Source organism: Barbatula barbatula (genome assembly GCF_947034865.1).
Source record: "Barbatula barbatula genome assembly, chromosome: 19".
Lineage (NCBI taxonomy): Eukaryota > Metazoa > Chordata > Actinopteri > Cypriniformes > Nemacheilidae > Barbatula > Barbatula barbatula.
In genome coordinates, this window is record NC_136782.1 from 17,190,471 (window position 1) to 17,211,378 (window position 20,908).

A 20,908-nucleotide genomic window follows, 5' to 3' on the forward strand; every position below is an offset into this window, starting at 1 on the left:
CAAATTCCAGAGGGATCCCACGGCTTCAGGTTTTACAACTACAAACTGAACACCCCTACAACATTACATAGCTGGAAGACAGAAATTAGAAATGAATCGAGGCGTGATTTAGAATGCGTGCCAGGACATGGCTTACGGCTTCAGGAAGTTGCTCATAACCACTCGAGGGACCGAGACACTTTATATCTTTCATGTCTCTCTTTCCATGGCTTCCAAAGTTCCTCCTAGTCATTACACAGCCTTAAACTTCCGTTATCTGGAGGGGGGTTGGCAAAGGGGGCAGGTGTGGAGTGCTTCCTAAACTGTCTCGCAGGAGAAGATGCACAACATAACCGTCTGCTCAACTCTTCCTCCGGTGAGATACATGCAGCTGTGCTCCAAGGCACAATGCCAGAAAAAAAACAAAGAACTCAAAAATGCACTCTACAAAGTTTAGTGTGGTGCAAAATCTTCACATTTTTTTTGCTAATGCCGATTGTTCAGAGTTTTATAGGCCGATTCCGAAGATTAAAATAATATTTCTTAACTTGCTGAATGTCATTTATTTATATAATTACAATTAATATTGAACATCAAGCTGGTGATGTTTCTTCAGATTTTCTATACACAGGGCACAAATTCATAGCATTTTCCTGTTCTCTTTTCATTGACAGAATTTAAACAGCCCCGCTGTTTTTAAAATATTGCCGATAGTGTGAAAATGTGCTTTTATCAACAAAAACTGATTATTGTCGATGCATCTCAAATTAATATTTGTATTGTCACCAAATTGCCTGGTGGTTAGAGAGTTGGGCTTGTGATCAGAAGGTTGCCAGTTCTAATCTCAGTGCCAGCAGGTCATGACTGAAGTGCCCTTGAGCAAGGCACCTTACCCCTGATTGCTCTGCAGTAATGTGTCACTGTAAAAAAAAAAAAACTACTTGTAAGTCGCTTTGGATAAAAGCGTCTGCCAAATGAATAAATGTAAATGTAAATGTATTCATATTCATTTATACATTTAAATGGGAAATAATATTTTGAGACCCCAGCGTACTGTTTATGTGCAGGAGAAACCATATGCAAATGTTTGCTGTGTTGCAAATTCCTCTGTCCGATGCCAACACTTATCACATTTCACATATACAGCGTAGGCTACCGGGCAGCAACACACAATAGACAAGATCTCTTTTATCTCCAAACCCTCAAGCATGGAAGACCATTCTGACAGACCTGTACACTCAGGGCTTTCAATTTCAGCTCAAGTAATAAGAAGCAAGTAAGATGAGGGGGAGAGAGAGAGAGGTTGGGAGGTGGGAGAAGGAGGGCTTGTCAGACTCGAGTCCCGACACCCAGGCCCTGCGGGAAGGGACTGCCGGGATGCAGTTTGGCCCTGACTGTCAACAGCTCCTCAAAGACAGAAGCAGGAAGGAGGCGTTGAGAAGTGAAGGCCAGAGGAACATTATAATGCCTCATGTATTGAGTGATAGCACCGGCTTACAGATGCGGAGTGACAGACAGTGCGTTTCATTCACTCCGTCTGCAGAAAGAACAGCAATTTAGGTCTTTTGTTAGCATGCATACAACATTTGAAAACCATGTCTGAGACCAGCACACATTTTTGAGAGTATGACAGAGTAATTGGTGTTACAATGAAGAACATTCCTGCATAATCACTTAGTTTAGATATGTTCTTCAGTCTAAATAAAGTTCTTTAAATCAACATAAAGATTTCACGTTTATATAAATGCTTAAACATCAGTGTATGAAATTTAGCGACATCTAGCGGTGAGGTTGCGAATTACAACCAACGGCTCACTCCACAACTCCCTTTCGAGGCACTATGGTGGCTTACACAGAACTAAGATGTTGTCACGTTTTCGCTTCTTTGCCAAATGAGATAACGTATTCACGAAACTAGAGCAGTATGTCCATTCAGGGCTACTTTAGAAACAACATGGCAAATTCCATACAAGAGGACCTGTGGTGTATGTAGATAGAAATAGCTCATCTTAGGTAATAAATAACACTTCATTATGTAAGGTCTTTACATCACTCTTAATGTAATGTCTTCAGAGGTGTATATATTATATATTGTATTGCATTTCTCTCAATAGATCCTCCAAAAAAATAACACAATGGACTTTGAAAGGGATATTACATACAAATCTGATATAATATATTTACCCTCGTGTTGTTAGACGCCTGTATGACTTTCTTCTGTGGAGCAAAAAAATGATATTTTGAGAAATGTCTCAACATTTTTGTGATTTTGTGTCCATCCAATGGACAAAGTCAATGGAGGCCAATGTTCTTCCAAAAAACGTGTGTTTAGAAAGTCATTCAAGTTTGGAATGACAAAAGTAAATAATTAAGGAATTTTCATTTGTAGACGAACTGTCCCTTTAAGTCATTACTTCTCCATTTTTTTTATATTATTTTGTCTTAATGTTATTTTAAATATAAATTAAATTCCCAATGTGCAAACATTTCACACCAATTATATTCCACTTATATATAAATCCAAAATTGAAATCACCAAAATGTCCTGTCAGTGGAAATCCATCTAAAGTCAATTTCCTTTGTGATAATATAAAGAATATTCTGTGAAAATTAGTGATGGGCATTTTTCAATAATTTCATATTCGAACATTTGAGCTCATAAAAAACTAATATTCAAATATTTCTTTATTTAAATTAAGTCAATAATGACGTAATTTTTTTACGTATTTATTTAGTCACAATTTCACATCAAGCTTCTAATTATCATTAAATATACATAAGGCATTAATATGATATCCTGTATACAGGTTTTTAATGTTGAAAAAATTGAAAAATACATAAAAACTGCATTTAAACCTGCGCGGAACGGTATAATACAAAAAGAAAACAGACAAAACAAAACGAACAAAACGCAATGTATATTGACAGTCTGTGATATATGGTTATCTTGTTGAACAAGAAAACAAGCATATAGGTTTTTTTCACTCTGGTGAACGTCTGTTCAACAAGCCGACGACAGTGGAGAAAATGTGCTGCTCTTCTATAACTCACGGTAACAAAACCCAGATCTGACAAGAATATCTGGCTTTAATGTTTATAATGTTGATAATAAATAAAGGGGCTTGATACCTCCATGCCGACTGTTAAGATCATAAAAAATACCTGCAACAAAGACGGAGCCATATTGCTTGTTTCCCTGTTTATTATGTGACTGTCATCTGAGGAAGATATTAGCTTCTGATCAGCGCCGCATATAAATATAGTTTTCTTGTCATTTACGGTCAGTGTCTGTCTTGTTTAGCTTTGCATTGCATTTGCATCAATAAATAAAATAGGCTTATTTATTCCAACTAAGGTAAGAAATCACAGTGTGTTTTAAAACAAACAAAAAAAAGCATCCAAGGCGACGACCCTATTTGAACTTCTAGAAGGAAAATTCAGGTATTAGGAATGGAAAAATGTGCCAGTCTTATGTAAAGGCCAAATTCATTAACATAAGCTGCAGTGAAATGTACATCTTCATGTTTCAAGCATTAATATATTTTTTGCGTATATATGAATTTACTAAAAACAACCGCATCAAAGTTAAGTTTTATATGAATTATTGTTAATCATTTAATATTACGTTGGTATTTTTATACCTGATATTAGTAATGTTAACGAATTCTGTGGCTCACCAGTTTTGAAACATTTTAATATGGTGACGTGAGCCGAGCATAACACGCCATCCGGTGTGTAGCTTGCGATCTGAGTGAACAAAGATTTAGTAACACATACAAATAATTTTTATATTTTCTGTATATTATAAAATCATTACAGAAGAAGTGAAGAAGACTTGACAACTTTCTTTATTAAATGTGAGAAATTTGGTGACAATATAAATTTTAATTTGAGATGCATCGACAATAATCAGTTTTTGTTGATAAAAGCACATTAAATAAGACTTGACAACTATAAGGTCTTCCCTAGCAGTACCTTAACATTGTGGTGACGCAGTTTTATTCTTATGAGAAATAGGAATATTCTTATAACATTCTAAAAGTTATTGTGGATGAATATTCGAAAATTCAGACATTCGTCCACATCCCTAGTGAAAATATAACCTTGATATCTTTAATATTGACTGAGTAAGGCCATGTAAAAGTTTGAAATTACAGTGAGATTAATGTTTGAAATAAAATTTTGATACTATTATTCTTAAGATTAGATTTTTGAGACTTTAGCTTGGTTTCACAGGCCAGTTCACAAATTATATACGTTCATAAAAAAACTATTTTAAACAGTTTACAAGTAGCAGTCAAACCGCAGGACATGTCAAAAGATACCTAAAGTCAACAACACATGCTGAGCGCCGGAAATTTTATATATTCAGGTTTTGAGATGCAGGAGGTACTGGCATGGAAAAACTGACCCACTTTAATAGCTGGTCTTCTGTAAACTCTGATCGAATGGAATGTGTAGCCTGGTAAAAACTCGTCTTGGAACGCTCCACCGCAGGAGCAACATCCTGAGGGAGTGAATGACGACATGCACAGTGATCTGACGGGGCAAGCCTGGACAGAATGTGTCTGAGGCATGTGAACCTGTGCAGAGACCCCGAAACACAAAAGTGGTGACATGATAGGGGTTAGACCCCTTCGCAGCTAAAATATGACCAAACACACAGGAACACTCAAATAGAATCTACTTACTATAGATCAACTTTATACTTTTAAATGTTTTGAAGGTGATTTACAATACACTGACTACAAGACTAGACTAGTAAGAGAGCTTGGGATCAAATGTCTTGCTGAAGGGTGTAGTGATAAAGCAAAAGTGTGTTGCTTAGTAACACTTGCACTGTTAACCTAAAAAAGTTGTCTTAGCAGCAGAAGATGAACGCAAAAGCATGTCTTTGTTGATGACATATGTAATGCGATTCAAAGGCACAACTGGGGCCTTTGAATCACTTGGTTCTTGGTTGCGTTTCATTTACCTCTAAGTATCAACTCAGTCTCAGATGTTTCTCTTGCTTTGGAGGAATACAAATATAAATGACAATTTTTTAAATAAATGAACGGTATGGAACTATAAAATGATTGTAGATTGTATCGCTAAAATAAACTGGAATTTGACTTCATATTGAAATCTTCAATAACACTGACTATTGATCAGACTTGGCAAATCTGAGCTCAATTTGTGACATTGTTGAGATCTCATTTGAGAATCCTAGGTAGGCATTTGCAAGTTCTAATATTTAAATAATTACTGTGCAATTTATTTTGTACACATCAACCAAAGATGTATAGTAGTGAAGTAGTTTTACTTTGACTCAAGTACGTTATTCAAAAATCTAGAACTTTCCCACTTTTGAAAGTAAAGTAAAACTAAATATACTAGTTTTTGATTTACTTCCGTATTAAAAAGTTAAAAGAACAACAACATTTATTTATAAAATGTAGAGGAGTAAAAATTATGATATGTGCATCATAATGTAGTGAAGTAACAACAACAATTTGCAGTGGCAAAAGTGAAAGTCCTAAATACAGACAGATACAGAGAATCTATGTTGATAAAATCACTGCCATGTGTATTAAGCCTTAAATTAAGTGTCTGTACAAAATAAACTTTTTTTCAAACCTCTTGAGATGACGTGCTTATATCGTACATGTGTAGAACCCTCATTGTTGCTTTGTGTAATTCAACAATAGACAAGACACAAGTGCTAAGTGGCATTGAAATGTTCTCATGACCTACAAAGCCCAACCGATGCTGATGAGAAACATACAATAACTCCCACTCAAACTAGCTCAAGTGTGAAGAGGGGGATGGGGAGGAACTCATAATTGTTCAATAACTCTTTTATCTTTAAACTTTGAGACAATATGTCTCTATGAAGGAATACTCTCCTTCTGAAACATCAACCCCGGCAAAAAAATAATGACACCTTAGTGGGCAGCAGCTGTTAGATGTACAAGATCTGTAATAAAGGCCCAGATGGTTTGTGTGAATCTGTGTCAAAATCACTACCTACCTGACCGAATGTTTTATTGCCTCTGCATTGGGGAATGCGCCTGAGAGCATGTTTGCTTCTATCGCTCAAAATAGGTTGCGGCGAAACCCACATCGTAACATTTATGATCCCGTTCAACATGTAATTATGAAAGCTTTTATCGCCAAAGGATGTGAATTAGGATCTGAGGGGGCCAATTCCATGAAGCTAAAGGTGGTCTTTTTTATTAATAATGGAATGTGCACAAATGCTGATCAGTGCACATCCGCTATGAAGATAGGACGATAAAGCCCTCCAGAGACTCTTTGACCTGCCTGGTGCATGTGTGAGCTTGTTGTCTTCACACCACCCCATGGCATGTGTTGAAACATAATATCCCTGCTAACCTGAGATTAGAGTGAGGTGGCGTTGAGATGGAAAAAGACCCTCCACCGTCGCTGAACAATACAAAATATTCACTTTTATGACTGACTTTTGTGAGTAAGGTGCAATAGTATAATTTTGATAAACACATACACGATATGTTAAAATGAATAAATGTTTATATGCTGTATAACTTTAATTTATATATATATATAAATATATATATACACAGCCATGTGTTTATAAATACAACGTAAATATGCAGAGTGCACAGACATATATTATGTAAACAAACTTTTATTCTGGATGCGATTTATCGTGATAAATCATGGAACAGCACTAATGCCGTGTTCAAACCAAACGTGAACAATCGCATTCCTCGCTCTTTAGTTATTTTCACGCGAGTGACGTGAACTGACAAATCCTTTATTTTAAACTTTACGAGATTGCCGTGAATGCATCACCTGCCACGAGTTCGCATCTATTCACGTCTTTGCATTGACTTTGTATGTAATTTACTCCCACAAAATTACAAAAATCGTATTTGGTGTGAACACAGCATAAATCACAATGACTAAAAATTCAACTCAGGATTGCTGGAGATACAAATTTTTGAGCAAAAACGAAGCTGTTAAGTGATTCTGGCTCAGCATATTTTATGGTTACTGGAATAAACCCAAACTTTTAATAGAACGAATCGTTTCAAATCGTTTTAATTCAGTTTAAGCAGGCCGCTGGCAAAGCTGTTGCAGTTTCATTCTCAAACCTAAGTTTGTGTTTAAGACTTGTGTTTTGATAAAATATCATGCCAAGAAAAGATTATTAAAATTCTGATTTAAATGAGCTCACTTCTAGAATTTGAAAGAGAAAAAAACATTTCAGATAGTCAGCAGCTGGCTCTTACTTCAAAGATGCGACATGTATAATCCATCCAAGATCGTTTAATAAAAAAAAAACATGAAATAGCACAACTATATAAACACTCTATGCATGTATGCATTTCTCGGACACCCACACACAATACAAGTCCCCCTGGAGCCAATGGACACAGAGACAAACAAGAGGAGAGACAGGCAGGAATTGCAAACAAAGAGCAAAGGTGCAGGCAGGAATCTTTCAGTAGGGACGTCTTCTCCATTGACTGACTGAGTGGATTAGAGGTTGGAGGCAGACAGCTTCTCTAAAGCTCCACAAACAAGCCACAGGCAATGCCAGAACTTGTGTGTGTTCAGGTAAGCCCAATTTACTGAAGAAAAGGTGCAGAATCAGAGGGAAGAATCAGGGGGAGGAGTTAAGCTGGCGACACAGAACAATTAACTTCAAGAAACATGCCAAAGACTGGCCCCCACATCCATCCACTAAACAAAAACCAGACCAAACGTCTTCATCCAAAGCTTGTCCACTGGGGCACCTTTGAGTGGAAAGGTTATAGAGTTAAAACTAAAGAAAAGCACACTTTCGGTTAATCTCCACTCAGCAATCTGACAGGTTTCTCAAATAGCCCACCAAAAGCAATTCACTGCAATGATTACGGCCAACGTCGACTCTTGTTTTTGACTTGATCCCTCTACAATCCTAAAGGATTTTATTCAGACCAGTGAGAAAATGCATTGAAAATTGTCCCACACATTAAAAAGAACATTATTTCGTTAATTTCTAAACGAAGGGAAAATTCCATACAATAGAAGTCAGTGGGGTCCAATGTTGTTTAGTCTCTAACGTACTTCAAAATATCTTCTTTCGTTTTCCGCAGAAGAAACTCATGCGGCTTGAAATGACATGATGGTGAGTAAATGATGAAAGAACTTTATTAAGTCTCGTGGGCTATAGAAGAGAAACCTTCAATTGTTCTCTGAGTGTTTTTATGACGTGACTTGACAGTACAAATGAGGACACATGTAGGTAACTGTCCTATTTAAGTCTGTATCTGCCACCATGACAAGTAACATACATCTGCTGCAACGTTGAGAAAAACTACAGGTCCAGTTCAAAGCTGTCAATGAAGAACCAACAGGGAATCATATTTATGTAAAGTGCGTCTCCAGTCATTTTTCTTATATAATTTGTATTCAAGCGTGACCTGTTTGTAATTACAGAAAAAAAGTCATTTAGGTTTCAAAGTGGTTATGAAGGTCAAAATTAATCTGTTGTCAATACCCTTCGGCCCTCTCCAGCTTTAATGGAGGCCAGCTTCCATCTAGTAAAAGTAATTCATCAACATCACTTTATGAAAGGAGTAGAGATTGCTCTCCAAATGAAGGCTGTTAGTTGGCAGCAGATCCGTTGGAGGTCTCTCCTAAAAGCAATAGAAAAGCCCTTGGCTCAGATTCCCGCCGTGTACTAAAAATGGTTTCACAGAGGATTTGACGTTTGCCAACTTTGACACATAAAGCAGTTGGGAAAGTTGTTAGCGTCAGATATATATGTGTTCTGTGGAGAAAATAAACAAGATAGTTGGAGAACTATATGTTAGATTTTTAATTCTGTAAAAAAAAACTAAGATGCTGCAGTATGTACAGTGAGTCAATAACTCAAATGCATCTGCTATTCTGCAACATGCAATGCATTTAAAGTAATTTGTAACATACACTGTATATTTCAGACCCTATATGTACACAGTGTTGCACATTTGAATTTTTCACATTACTGTATGTGATATATTATGAGTACTTAAATATGCATTGCTCCATTGTCCTTTAAAGCAAAGCAAATGATAGTTTACCTAAGTTATTTAAATGAAACATTTATAAAATATAAAATTGGTCTAAATATAAAAAAACAACATAAACTAAATTTGAGACATAAGACTAAAACAAAAATAAATTCAGCTTATATGGCAACATAAAAAATAAGCAAATAAATGATAAAATGACAGCACATAATAAAGCATGTAAAAAATCTAACTCAAATGATCATAAAAACGGTAAATATGAAAATATTAATAACTACAAAATATAACCACAACACTATAATATAATATATAATAATAAACCACCAAGTAAAAAATAATCTGATTATGATTCTGAAAGTGAACCCTCAACAGTCCAGAATACTAAATGTCCTCACAGTTCAAACCGGGGATTAAAAGATATTTATGAATATTTGTGTATCCAAGAAGGGAGATTTAAACACAGTAATGCCTCATTGCTTTATCTTTCAACAAAACCAGAAGCATTTCATCGACTTTAATCATCTTAACCTTCAAAGACTTCATCTGCAAAAGCAACCAAACACCTGCTTGACTACTTGTTCAGTGCAATATCACACAGTTCACAATGTCTTATATTATCCCACCATGAATGCTTAGACCAAACATCACTTTGCTCTACCTTAATCTTCATTTATTTATTTACTTATATTTTTCTTTCAGTATGCAGGACGATTTGGGCTGTAGAAACTTGACAGCGTACAGCTGTGCCTGAGCGCTCACAATCCAGCACGGATGCCTGTTACGCGGTCTCTAAACCAGCCGCAGGCGCTACCTGGGGAATTGCTGTGGCTGCCACGCCAGCTCTCATGCCTGCAAATAACATCAACGGCCCGGCAGCCTCTCCATCAATGATCCCATATTGGATTTTTCAAGTCGGTTTCATAAGCAGACCTTTCACGAATGAAATTCTCAGACTGACCCCAGGTCAGCAATTAGACCGAGCGTGCATTGAATATCACAATGATTTAATTAAAAAGTTCAATGTGACTAGCAACAGCAGCCGCGTGTAGGCAAGAAAATCATGAGTTCTGGGTTGCTTTTGAAGTTCTTAACATGTCTTCGCTGCAGAAACCAGTTCACCAGGAAGGTGCAATTTATTAAACATGCCATGCACCTTTTCAGGGGGAGGAACAGAAGCACTCATCAGTAAACAAATATTAAGAAATACTTGCCCTGAAAGAGGGTCTGAGGGTTTCTAGATCTTATCACATCCATTTCACAGGTGTTACGTGAGGGTGAGGACACATTCTGTCTTATTATTGAGGTGCAGATCTTTTAAGATAGCTACACAAAGCCACACAAAAACACACATTAAAGAATAAGTTCTTCGCATTTGGAAATAGATTTGTGACGTCACTTTCAGCAACTTCTTAAAGCTCCTTAAAGGGATATTTCACCCAAAAACCAATTATTAACCCTTATGTCATTCAAAACCTGTTTTCTGTGGAACCCAAAAGAGGATATTTTGAGATGGTTTTGTGTCCATACAATGGAAGTCAATGGGAATTTTGTGTTAATTTTGTGTTATGTCATATACAGGGTGGATACAAATAAAAAAAATTGGATGAACTATATACCTTCAATCTAATGCACACGTGGGCATATTTGTAAAGTCATATTGAAAAATACCATTTATTAATTTTTCCTTGTTCCTTCTACTTCTGCCTTGCTCTTCTATTCCAGGGATCATTAGGAGTTAAATTATACGTTATATAAATTTGCAAAACATTACTAAATTTAGTTTATCATAGATACATAAAATTGTGTTGGCAGTGCAAAGGTTGTAGGTTTAGATCCCAGAGAACACACATGCTAAAACAATTATTCCTCGAATGCACTGTAAATCACTTTGTGTAAACGTGTCAAAATGTTTACATGTCAATGTTATTTTAATCACAATTTACAGCACAAAACACAAACAAACCAGATGTGATGAAATTCTTAATTGTTAATAAAAATTAAAATGGTCATGTCATGCATGTACATGCACTGTTGGAATAAATAAACTAGTGTAAGTGTTTTATGAAATTTTATGTTCTGTATATCCACTGGGCCAACAGTCCCTGACTTTGAAGAACCAACCAGCCAATTACTCATCATCTGATGTTACAAAAACTGAAAAAGCTTCGTTTGAAAAACAAACAACAGCCACAAGACACAATGAGGGCGTCTTGATCCCCGAACTGAGTGTATGACAACATTCTGCATAATCCCATTGTATAAATGCCAAAATTCTGAAGGCACACACACACACATGCCAAATTCTGAAAGACACAGACTCTTTGTAGTCTTAGCATGCACCTTGAACAACAACAGCATGCCAAATCTATAAAAAACAACTAAGTCTTCTTCTTCATCGAATGCTTTTACTATACAAAGAAATGATAAATAGCCCTACTTGAATGAGTATGGTCAAACCAGCCCATGTGAAAAGCTTCCATTTAGTCGTCACCCAAGAATCAAGATCAATTACCCCTCTGTCATTTGTAAACACATTTAAGTTTTCACCAAGTGCTTTGCAAAAGGATGCTGTCTTTTACCAAATATTCCAACGGAGGTCGAGAAGACTGAAAGTGGGAGGTGAGACGATAATTTTGTTCCCTTCATATACAAGACTGAAGGTGAAAGAAACAAACACGGCTCTGCCAAAAAACTAGAAAAGTCAAGATAACCTAAATGAGAAGTTCAAATCAAGCAGGTCTATTATTAAACTTACAGCATTATCAAATAAGTCTTAAAAAGCTCAGTACTAACACAAACGTCTCACCTTTTCATCAGACACATTATGATGGTTAAATATAGCCGAAAGATTTCACAAGTAATCTTCAAAGCGAAGCACACGTTTCTAACATATCAGCACTAATGTTATTCGGCATTGAAGCAATATTTTCCTAATAACGTATCCAGGGACGTCTACAGAACTGGCTAAGTGCAGATGGCAGATTTATAATTGGAAACTTTCCCTCAACCTATCAGCATCAGCTATTAAATATAGTTTTCAAATAAAATGATTAAAACCCAGTCTGAGCTGCACGGGAGTTTTCCACCTCAATATACCGGCGTGTCAATAAAACGACATCCCAGAAGAAAAAGCCTTCTCTGCCAAATCTAGTTATTATTATTGCACCGTAACACCCTCACAAACACTTGACGCAACTTGAAGACACATGAATAATGATGCACACGTTTGTAATCCAACCAGTCTTATTTTAACCCCCCCCGGGCAAAAAAAATAAATCGAGTTGAAATATCCTACCGTTGTCTTCAATGGAAAAGTAGAAAATGTCGCTTGTGGCATTGTCTCCGTCTCGTAGCACGTAGCATATGTGCATGTCATCGATGTCAGCTGAGGGAGGAAGTGTTCAAACAGATGAGTGTTTTTATAAGTATACAGAACTACAGAAGTCAAGTTATATATACTGATAGGTTGAATATAAGCTGTATTAAAGGAACGGTTCACCCAAAATGAAAATTCTGCCTTTATTTACTCACCCTCAAGTTGTTCCAAATCTCATGAACAAAGAGAAAAATTCTTGGAAGCATGCTTGTAACCAAACAGTTCTTGGCCACCATTGACTACCATAGTGGGAAAAATTGCTTTATACATTTCTTTGCTCTGTTGAACAAAAATAAGATAGTTTGAAGAATGTAGGAAAGAAAACAGTTCTGACAACCACTGTAATTTTTCCCACTATGGTAGTCAATGGTGGCTAAGAACTGTTTGGTTACAAGCATTCTTCCAAGTATTTTTCTCTCATTTATAAAGATTATAAAGATTTATAAATTATAAAAATTTGGAACAACTTGAGGGTGAGGAAATGATGGCAGAATTGAGATTTTTAGGTGAACTGTCCCTTTAAATTAAAAAGGGATAAGGTATAGTCAGCTGGTCATTGCTGTTAAATAACCCTTATTTTGTATGACTGCTAAACTTTTTTGAACACAAATCAATTTGTTCATTTATTCAGAGTTATTGTAATAACCTGTAACCTGTAATAATTGCAAAGTAATAAGAGACCAAATATGTCTGACCAATCAGAATCAAGTATCCCAAAGACCCCTAATTAAAATGCATCTATAATGTGAAAATACACAGATACAAACTGTTCTCTGTGAATCGTATTGAAAATCTTTTTCAAATAAGGTCATTTTACCCATCTGCCCCATTAAAAACTCGAATGCACCGGTCTACATTATGTCTGAGGTATAGTATATCTTCGTTTACAGCAATATACAATATAAGGTACCAATTCATCATCACCAATCATGCATTTCTTTATCCTCCTCTCATACGCTTCAATTTAAGAGCATGTGGTATCTCTAAGAGGGTCTTATGTCTACAGCCCAGCCTGTCTTCAATATTTGATGTCAAAACATTTCTCTTCAAAGCGGCCAGCTCATAAAAATGCAAACCCATAATTTTCAAATGCCCACAAGGTCTCAGCAACTTCATTTACTGTCAGTAGTGCACACCAACACCCCCAACAGAGTTAAATTCTCTTGAAATATTCAAAGAGAATGCTTAAAAATTAGGTTATTCAGAAAGGGGAAACACAATGGCATATTGAGCACGTCTCACACTAGTTTTGACATTTACTAAAGTTTTTACAACATTACTAAGCTCTTAGGCATATAACTTACTGAACTTAATTTAGCCCCATACCAACTGTATGAATTATTGTCTTATTTCAAGTCAAAAACATGTTGAAACCAATGCAATGTGTGCATGTTTCCAACTCTTAAAAGTGATTTCAACAGTTTATATTCACATTGCAAATATTTGATAAGTGTTCTGTCCAATGAAAGGATTTACAATATAACAATTTCTCATCAAATTCTTCCAAGACTGAATTATCTGAGCTATACAGTACATTAAATGTATTGCTATACACTCTGACTGCATTTCAACGATTTTATCATTCGTTTCTGATTCAATACTCCAAAGCAAGTTTGGGTATTTTAGGTGTTGCTTCATTAAATAATAGCTTGGAGCACTTTTAACATTTGAGAATCAAGCTCACAGCCTTATTTAGTCCATTAAACAGGCCTACAATCATGTAAAAATCATGTTTATGTTAATCCAATATTCTCACAGTATTCATGTAAATGCAGGTTTCTCACACATAATGCTGACACATCTGTGCATCACTTTAACAGATGCATTTAAATATGCAAAGTTAGATCGCGTTTATGTTAATGAATTATTCACAAAGTATTTGTTAAAGGAATAGTTTACCCCAAAATGAAAATTATGTCATCATTTGCTCACCCTCCTGTCATTTCAAACCTGTAAGATTTTCTTTCTACTGCAGAACAGAAAAAAATATATTTTGCTCCGATACCACTTTTTCCTTTCCCGATCCGATATCTAAATACTGAGTATCGGCTGATACTGATCCCGATCTGATCTGATCTGATCTACCACTGTCTTTTCCTGATCAGATGTAGAATTAAATATCTTTTATTGCCAGAGGTGGAGAGTACTTACACATTTATTTATTTTTACTTTCTAGTACATTTTCAAACATCTGCACTTTATTTGTGTTATTTGTGTTTTTTACTGTAGAAAAAATTGAATTAAATACTATAAAGCATATATCATACTTTCTTATCAACTACATTTCATAAATTAATGTTGTGTTTTTACATTTTAATGCTTGACTACATTCAAATCTACCACTTTCTTCCTGAAGTATTTTCACTTTTAAAGTAGAAAGGTGCTGGACTTTTTATGTACTTCTTCAGTACTGTATTAAAGGAAAACATATTTATTAAATACCTAAAAGTAGGCCTATATGTGCTTTATGATGTAGTCAGGTCATTTTTTCCAAAAGCATAAAGAATGCGTCTTAACAACTAGCCTCATCGACTAGCAATTGTTTAGGACCAATCAGTCTTCCTTTTCAGATTTCAATCAGACCAGTCTACCTTTTTATGTAACTGACTTTAAGAAGTTATGACCAGTCTTGAAGAAAAAATGAGACGACTAAGTTGTAAGACTAGTCTAAGTAGTTTATGCAACCATCCCCTGGACACAGAATGATGCGCTCAATGCATGCGCTTCTATGTTCTTTACAGTTACGCGCATCGCGGACACAGAGTGATGCCCTTAATGCTTTCCTGTAGCTCAGTGGTAAGAGCATTGCGTTAACAACGCAAGGTTGTGGGTTTGATCCCAGGGATTGCAGATACCTATGTAAAATGTATAATGCTATGTAATTCGCTTTGGATAAAAGCGTCTGTCAAATGCCTGAATAAAAATGTAATGCATCTGCTCCTTAGTTAAGATCCTCCTGAACGAAGAATGTTGTGCTTTAATTATCTTCTCTTTCTGAGGTAGCTGGGATCTGTGCTCCCCATGTTCATAACAACGCAAAGACAATATATGTTACAGTATGTCGGATGGGCGCATCCCTATTTTGAAGAATGGGTAGAGCGGTACCTATTGACTTCTATCGTATGGACACCAAACTAATAAATAACCTAAAGTCAACTGCTACCACCGTTGTAAGGTTACCCACATACTTCAAAATATCTTCTTTTGTGAAAGAAAGAAAATAATACAGGTGCCATAATTTTCATTTTAGGGTGAACTATGACTTCAATAAAGATTTCTAAAACAGACACATTTTAGCGTCATTCTACAATTTTATTTTGCAATTACAGGCAAAGGTCTTACCTTGGGTAAATGTGGTGATAGGGGCATTGCCTTTGCCCAAATCAATAAGGTAGCCATGCTCGGCACCCACGGTTACTTTAAAAGTCACTGCTCCTTGAAGACTGCCTCTGTCCTCTGCCTTTAAAGTTTTACTTGTAATCAGGAATCCTAAGTGCCCAGTGGAGAGAATTCTTAACGTCGTACCACCCTTATTGGTCACCACCTGTGGAACCCCATTGTCCACTGAAAGAATTGTGATTTTCATCATCTGGGGCTTACGAGTTGCATAAATCGTGTCAGGAAATACATAAAAGTCTGTGTGAGTTCCATCAGTCACTACAAATGAAAAGCTGTCGGAGGCAGACTCCGTCCCATCATGCTTGTAGCTGATCATGTTTTCATTCAGGTCCTGCTTGGTGAAGGAAGTGACAGGTATGGTGTTGTTGAACAGCAACTTGCCATGGACGGGCACCTGAGTGATGGTAAATTTTAAAAGCTGGTCGACGGAATCACGGTCCTCCACCGTAAGCTCAAAAGGTGTGATTAATTTCTTTTCACCTTCACTGACGACCAGCCCATGAATGGTGACCACAGGCTTTTTGTTGTCCACGTCAGTGATAGAAATACGAAAGGTGCGGAACACAGGGTTGTAACCGTCCGTCACCTCAAACTCAAAGCTGTCCATCTTGACTTCGTCATCAGAGGTGTGGATGTAGTACATTTTACTACCAGCTAGTTGAAGTTGAGTAAATGAAGTAATAGGCATTCCAGGTGTGTCAGTGCACTCGAGGTGACCTCTCACAGGGGCACGAGTTATAGTAAACACCAAGTGCTCATCGGGACTGTTGTGATCGCTGGTGCTGAGGAGATCTGTGGTCAGGGTCACCCGTCCACCTTCTTTAAGAGTAACTCCTTTATTGATCACATCCGGAAATACCATATCTATTCCACCTACCGTTACATAGAAGTACCTGTCGATTAAAGGGTTAATTCCATCAGTAACATCAAATTTGATAAGGTCGCGGACTCCCTCTTGTCCGTTGTGAATGTACATGATCAAATCTTGGTCAATCTCATTTTGCGTGAAGTTCATACCAACGGTTATGTTTACTAGCAGTCCGGATGAAGTTCTCTTTTGTAAAATACCTTGGTTAGGACCATAACGGATGATGTAGGTCAAAGTGCTGTCTTCTGTATCCAGATCAGTTGCTTTTAAAACTTTGTTATTGATTATTTTGACATCCCCTATTTCTATTTCAAGGCCATCATTAATTGCCATTCTTGGAGTTTCATCGTCAACTAAAATCAACATGATCATCACGGTTTTCTGCACTGTGAATTTCCCATCGGTGAGCAGAACTTCAAAACTGTCCTCCGTGGTTTCCGAATTGTCGTGCTCGTACACAATACTCGAAGCCTCTCGTATCTGATCCAGGGTGAAGTTTGTCACAGGAACGGTGCCTGTGGTGAGCTGATTGAAAATATATCCGTGTTTAGGAGGCTTTGAAATTATAAACGTGAGTTCATCCGCCGGAATATCAATGTCGGCTCCGTTTAATATCGGTGTGTCAATCACCATGCTCATGCCTTCCATCACCACGAACTCTCTCATATGAATCTCAGGCTTTTCATCATTAGCTGGTATGATCACGATCGGGAAAAAGTGCCTCTCTGAGAAGTTAATCCCATCTGAACATCTAAAAGTAAACCTGTCCTCGACGGGCTCAACACCTTTGTGGATGCTTTGTACATAATAAATGTGATTTTCCTTAATGTCTTTGATGGTGAAAGCGCTAATGGCAATACCTGTTCTGGATTTCTCAGAGCCTGGAGCTGGAGAGATGTTCTCAACGTACCCTGAGGTGGGCTGTACGATAATAGTGCAAAGAAGGTCATCGTTAGGTGTGTCTATATCATTAGCGCTAATGTGCAAAATGTCAATGACATTCTTCTCCCCCTCCACCACACGAAACGGGGGGCCGATAAAGACCTCAGGGGCCTGACTGTCCAATGGCAAAATGGTGACCTGCACTTGCACCCCTTTGATTTTATTACCCCCCACAGTCCATTCATCAGACATATCAGTGAGAGTAAGATTAAAGAAGTCGCGTTTTGTTGTAAAGCCAATTTCTCCGCTCATGTGTGCATAGACCACCAAACCACTTATCATGTCTGCTTGAGAAAATCTATTGGATGGCACACCATTCACTAATATCTCACCAAACACTGGGGGATCATCCACTATAAAGGTCAGTCTGAGGTCATCGGTGTCCTCGTCTCGACCCCGAATAACGTTGGTGGTGATCTCAGTTGCTCCGTTCTCCAAAACATCAATGTAAGAACCAATAGTCCCCTCTGGAAGACTTATAGTAGGAGTTTCATCATCAATGGGTTTAACGTTAATCCTGACAGTGATTGTGACAACATGGACACCGTCGCTAACATCCAGTTTGAAGAAATCGCTAGTTGACTCTTCTCCGTTGTGAACATATGATATTCTACCATTGGATATATCTTGCAGGTTAAATGAATCTCCTTTAGTCATATCAGTGAATGTGTATTTAATCTGACCATGCTTTGGAGGTTGGGTGATTGTAAAGAGTATCTGTGAGCTGTCCGTGTCTGCATCCGTGGTGTCTAACTCGAGGCGTGTGATGACGTGCAAACCTCGCTCCAGTATGGTGAAACCAGTGTTTGTGATATGAGGCGGCTTGTTGTCAACAGGTTGTAAAAATATGGTAAAAAGTCCGTCTGCACTGTTTCCTGCAGTGTCTTCAACTTTGTAGTGAAACTGCACCACGTGTGGAGTTATTCCAAGCTCTAGATCGGGAGGTTTGTATGCGATCTTGTGATGATTTATCTGTGCCTGCGTGAATTCGGTGACCTCTATGTGTGGACTCTCCGTCAATACGATTGTTCCCAAAATGCCAGGGCTGTTTTCATCTGTGTCTGTGGGTGGCTGGGTAATGGTGTATTTTAAATCCCTATCTTCTGAGTCTAAATCTGTGTAGCGTAAGAATTTCTTTCGAAAATATGTGAGGTGATACTCATGTACGGTCACTTGCAAGGTGGTCCCTTGATACAGCTCGGGAGGAATATCATCAATAGGGAGAACTTTTATGAAGAATGAGCTTTCACCTGATTGATTTGGGGGGTCGTTATCATCTTGCACGTAAAAATTAAACTGGTCCATGATGGTTTTTGTATTATGTGGTCCGATGTGTCTATAAAACAGCTTCTCATCCGTGATGTCTTGCTGGAACCATTCTGTCACTACTTTCTCATACATTTCATCTTCCGCATTGAACCTCCACGTGGACGGATCCTCAGGTGCATCTGACTGCCTAAGTATTACTTCTCCGATTGTAGAGTAGGGAGGCGCCAAAATAAATTTAATTGTTGAATCCTCCGAATCTATATCTGCCGCACTAAGCGTTAAAGGGGAAATGGGCATCATTTGGTTTTTGAATAGGATTAAACCTGTGTTGGCATTAATTATAGGAGGCTCATCGTCGGTTGGCACCACAGTGATGGGAAATAAAAACTCAACTTCGTGTTTACCATCCGTCATTCTGAAAATTATATTATCGCTGTATGTATCACTGCCATCGTGTTGGTAGATAACACTACCTACATCAAGATCTGCTGGGGTGAAGTATTTGCGCCTCGAACCGAGTACCGTGAGCTCTCCGCGACGCAGCCCATCGATAACAGTTATCTGGACGTGGTCTAAATTGTCCTCATCACTAATTTGCAAGTTATCAGAGCTGAACAGCGGCCTGGACTGACCCTCATACAAAAGTTGCCCCGTATTACGGGTCACGACCGGTGCTAGTGTGTTCATAGGTTTAACCACTATCATAAAGGCAAAGTGGTCTGACATGGCGCCCTCGGTATCTACAACCACAAACTCAATCTGGAAAATCCTCTCAGCATCCGAATCCACGGAAGGAGGTTTATAGGCTATTTTAAGATCCTTCAGGTCCTTCTGATAAAAAGTCGTGATAGGCAAATTCCTGTCATCTGTGCTGACAATGTAGCCTTCCTCAAAAGACAGCGGGGAAGTGATGTTAAAGATTAAATCATCAGGATTAGATTCGACATCCTCAGCCGCCAGCATGTCGTGGGTAATGGCCGTCATCACAAACTGATCGACCTCCATCATCATCATGGCCACAAAACTTGGTTTGGGAGCGGTGTTCTCCTCGCCCTCCTTTATGATCACCACAACTTGGAAAAACTCTTGCTTCAGTATGTTCGCTTCTTTGTCCTGTAATTCTAAATACATGGCAATATAATCCCTGTTCGGGGAGCGATGTGCAAAAGTGTGCTGATACCGTACGTTCATCCTCACAAATTCATCGCAGTCCACAGGTTTCCCTAACTGTCCATCGTCAACCAGCTTTCCATATCTCGGCAAAGTGCCGCCACTGGCCAGAGATGTCATTTTACACACGTGAGCATTTCTGTCATATGTGAACTCCAGGATTTTCCTATCAATGGAGTTACTCATCCCAAGCAGCTTCTCTACTACTAGAGGCATGTGTTTGGTTAAAACCTCAAGCTGGGTGAAGATCACCTCCACTTCCATCATAAAGGGAATAATAACTGTGTCAGTCTGCGTGTCGTACCTCAGCTGAAGTCTCACCCTGTCTTTTGAAGGGCTCGTAGATCCGAAATGCGAGTACTTTACATCGTTAGGACCGAATAGACAAGGAAACTTTTTCGGGGACAGCTGTCCTGGTCTCTGTGATAATGGATCGTTCTCCAGAACCGTTATGGTGCACTTGTCGCCGGGCTGAACTTGAATAACCAAGTCATTGATCGGATCGATGTAAACAGACCTGCCGAAGGGCACCCGTATTCCATTATTTGCGACAAGAATAGCATCTTCTGAGAGTTCAGATCTCAAACCATAGGTTAATCCCAACCTCTCGTATCCCTGCGCGGATGCATGACACATCACAGTCAATATAAAGGAAAACAAGTGCACGCAAAGACGTACGAAACCTCCGCGCGGCCGCCGCGCTGATGTACTCCAAGCCATTGGTGATGCGAGCCAAATGACGAGTTTACGTTGGGAACGATGAGAGTAAAATCCGTTTCAAAAAGTTAAATGAAAGCACGTGCGCGCGTGAAATATCTCCCATTCGCGTTCGTGCAAAGGTGCACCATTCTTCCCAGAGCCGCTCGCAGCACTCCACGA

The 20,908-nt window shown here is 38.1% G+C and overlaps 1 protein-coding gene across 1 annotated transcript in view; it reads right to left on the minus strand.

Annotated features, from left to right (window-relative positions):
• frem2b (FRAS1 related extracellular matrix 2b) overlaps window positions 1-20,311 on the minus strand; it is a 66,488-nt gene extending 46,177 nt beyond the window's left edge. The window contains exons 1-2 of the mRNA XM_079481919.1: window positions 15,724-20,311; window positions 12,301-12,390 (exon numbers count right to left, since the gene is read on the minus strand). Of these exons, the coding sequence (XP_079338045.1) occupies window positions 12,301-12,390; window positions 15,724-20,296 (4,663 nt within the window). The 5' untranslated portion in view covers window positions 20,297-20,311. The remainder of the gene's footprint in view (window positions 1-12,300; window positions 12,391-15,723) is intronic.
• Window positions 20,312-20,908: the final 597 nt, after the last annotated feature.